The sequence below is a fragment of the Dufourea novaeangliae genome, unplaced genomic scaffold (genome assembly GCF_001272555.1).
Source record: "Dufourea novaeangliae isolate 0120121106 unplaced genomic scaffold, ASM127255v1 scaffold220, whole genome shotgun sequence".
In the NCBI taxonomy this organism is placed as follows: domain Eukaryota; kingdom Metazoa; phylum Arthropoda; class Insecta; order Hymenoptera; family Halictidae; genus Dufourea; species Dufourea novaeangliae.
In genome coordinates, this window is record NW_015374095.1 from 58,470 (window position 1) to 60,570 (window position 2,101).

The following is a 2,101-nucleotide window of genomic DNA, read 5'->3' on the forward strand; positions in this document are numbered from 1 at the left end:
CTAGAGGAATTTTAAATATATTGGTTCATGACAGCATTTTAATATACTCGTGGTTCCTCCACTCACTTGCCAGTATGTATGACTCGAAGCTCGATTTTTCAATGCCTCTTTCAGATGTTTGGTGGAGTCGAAGATCGCGAGGGCCACTGATAATTTTCCCAGAGGTGTAGTTGTTTTCGGAAGAGTTTGAAGAACGGAACCAACAATTCCACCACCTGACGCGGACCACCAATATTTCCTTCTTTGACGTCGTACCGACCAGTCAACGATTAACGAGACGATTTGTTCCTGTGTTGGAACGTCGCTGGTAACTAACAACCAAAATACAGCTTCCGCGCTGGGCGACTTCCCTTGACGCGGTAAAAGAGTAAGAACTTCCGGTAGCGTCAATCCCCTATACTTGATCTGTAGGAAAACAATATAATATATTTGCGGAGAATTTCCTCTGTACTACAAATTAATCTTTCCGTAGACAATGTTGATCGTTGACCACCCAAGCGAATTCCCCTTTTTTCTGAACTTTCCTCCGAATGTTTATTTTTATTGAAAAAAGTTTTAAACATTTGACTTGACGAACGATTGTATAATGTAGTAAAGATTTGGATATGACTATAGTCTAGAATTTTTTCAGATTTTTTAGGAAAGGCTGAAACAGTAAAAAAATTGGCTTGGGCATAAACAACCCAATTTGCGTACGGAGTGTGAAAAAATATGTTTGCCTACAGAGGGTTAATCATACGTTTTACTTGACCGATCAATCGTTTCAAGATCGTTAGAGTGAGTGAAATTTAATAAATTATTACGATAAATTGTAATTTTACGTACAATGTGTTTGTTTATTATATTGATATATGATCCACCGTTTTTTTTAACAGGAAGACGTAAATAAAATTAATCAGTTATATACAATATCTAACCTAAGGTCGACTGATATTTATTAACGCTAATTTTTTACAATCTTCAAAAATGACTGTTTATAAATATTTCTTTTCCACTGACGTTTGTACATTTGTGTGTTGCATGAATGAATTAAATATAGAGTCCCATAATTATTAAATGTGCTATTTCTCTTTTAAATTGTATTACAAATTATATTTGCAACAGTGACACTTACACCATGTTTTGGATCAGTTTCTGATGTTTCTCTAACCATAGTGTTCACGCCATTCAATCCCTGGTATATGTTTTCCACGGTGACGTGACTGACTACGGTGGACCCGTACCGTTCGCGAAAATTCCGTAATAGGTCGTAGTGAACGGGAATCTTTTCCCATAGGGCTTCCTTCAAATTTGTGCTTATATTGGGAGTATTTCTCGTTCTGCTTACCTTAATTTCATTAATTCTTACATTGTTTAGCAGTATTTGTCATTTTCAAGGCATAGCCTTTATATATACGTAACATTCTATTCTCACCAAAAGAATTATAGCGCGATAGAAGTATTATATTTATACATACGTACTTTCTGTAAGACAATAATATAACTTTTTTATAATGAAATTAAGTATATTAAGTACTAACTGTATCCGTCACTGATTTAATCGTAAATAAAATTAGAAATATTTGCTATATAATAAACTGCAGGACATTCATTTTAACTAGTCTCCAAACTTTGTTTCGACAAATAGATTGGACTTTATTCAAAGTTGCAATTTTTAAATTTTATTAAAAGAAATTATTCTCAATGATAGTACGTTTAGTTTTTTCTAGAAGTGATCCAGCTTCATCTAATAAATAGGAATTTTCCTGCATACACATAAATTGTTCAATGTGAGAAAAGTTAGTAGGAGAATGTAACTTTAAAGGAAATTCGTAGGACATTTGATCACTGTTTTACATGACATAGATTGCGACATTTAATTTTGTAAATGTTTTATAAATTGCGAAATACTTTTTCGTGGACAACGAGAGTTGAGAATTTGAAATTGTCATACTTTCATTTTAAACAAAAGTAACAATTAAAGTGAGTTTCAAATAAAAGTATAAATTGCTTTTATCAGTTTTGGTTATGATTTCGAAAATCAAATTGGCTGCGAGTAACCTCGTACATCGGTAAATTGATTCCAATCGTCACTACGTGTCGCCGTCCTCCGAAATTACTA

The 2,101-nt window shown here is 33.4% G+C and overlaps 1 protein-coding gene across 1 annotated transcript; it reads right to left on the reverse strand.

Annotated features, from left to right (window-relative positions):
• Window positions 1–1,327, reverse strand: LOC107190796 (probable citrate synthase 2, mitochondrial; the record flags this gene model as incomplete). The annotated part of the gene is made up of 2 exons (XM_015579679.1): window positions 1–405; window positions 1,115–1,327. Coding segments are annotated over 2 exons (618 nt in total), but the record flags the coding sequence as incomplete, so codon positions are not given.
• Between the last annotated feature and the right edge of the window lie 774 nt (window positions 1,328–2,101).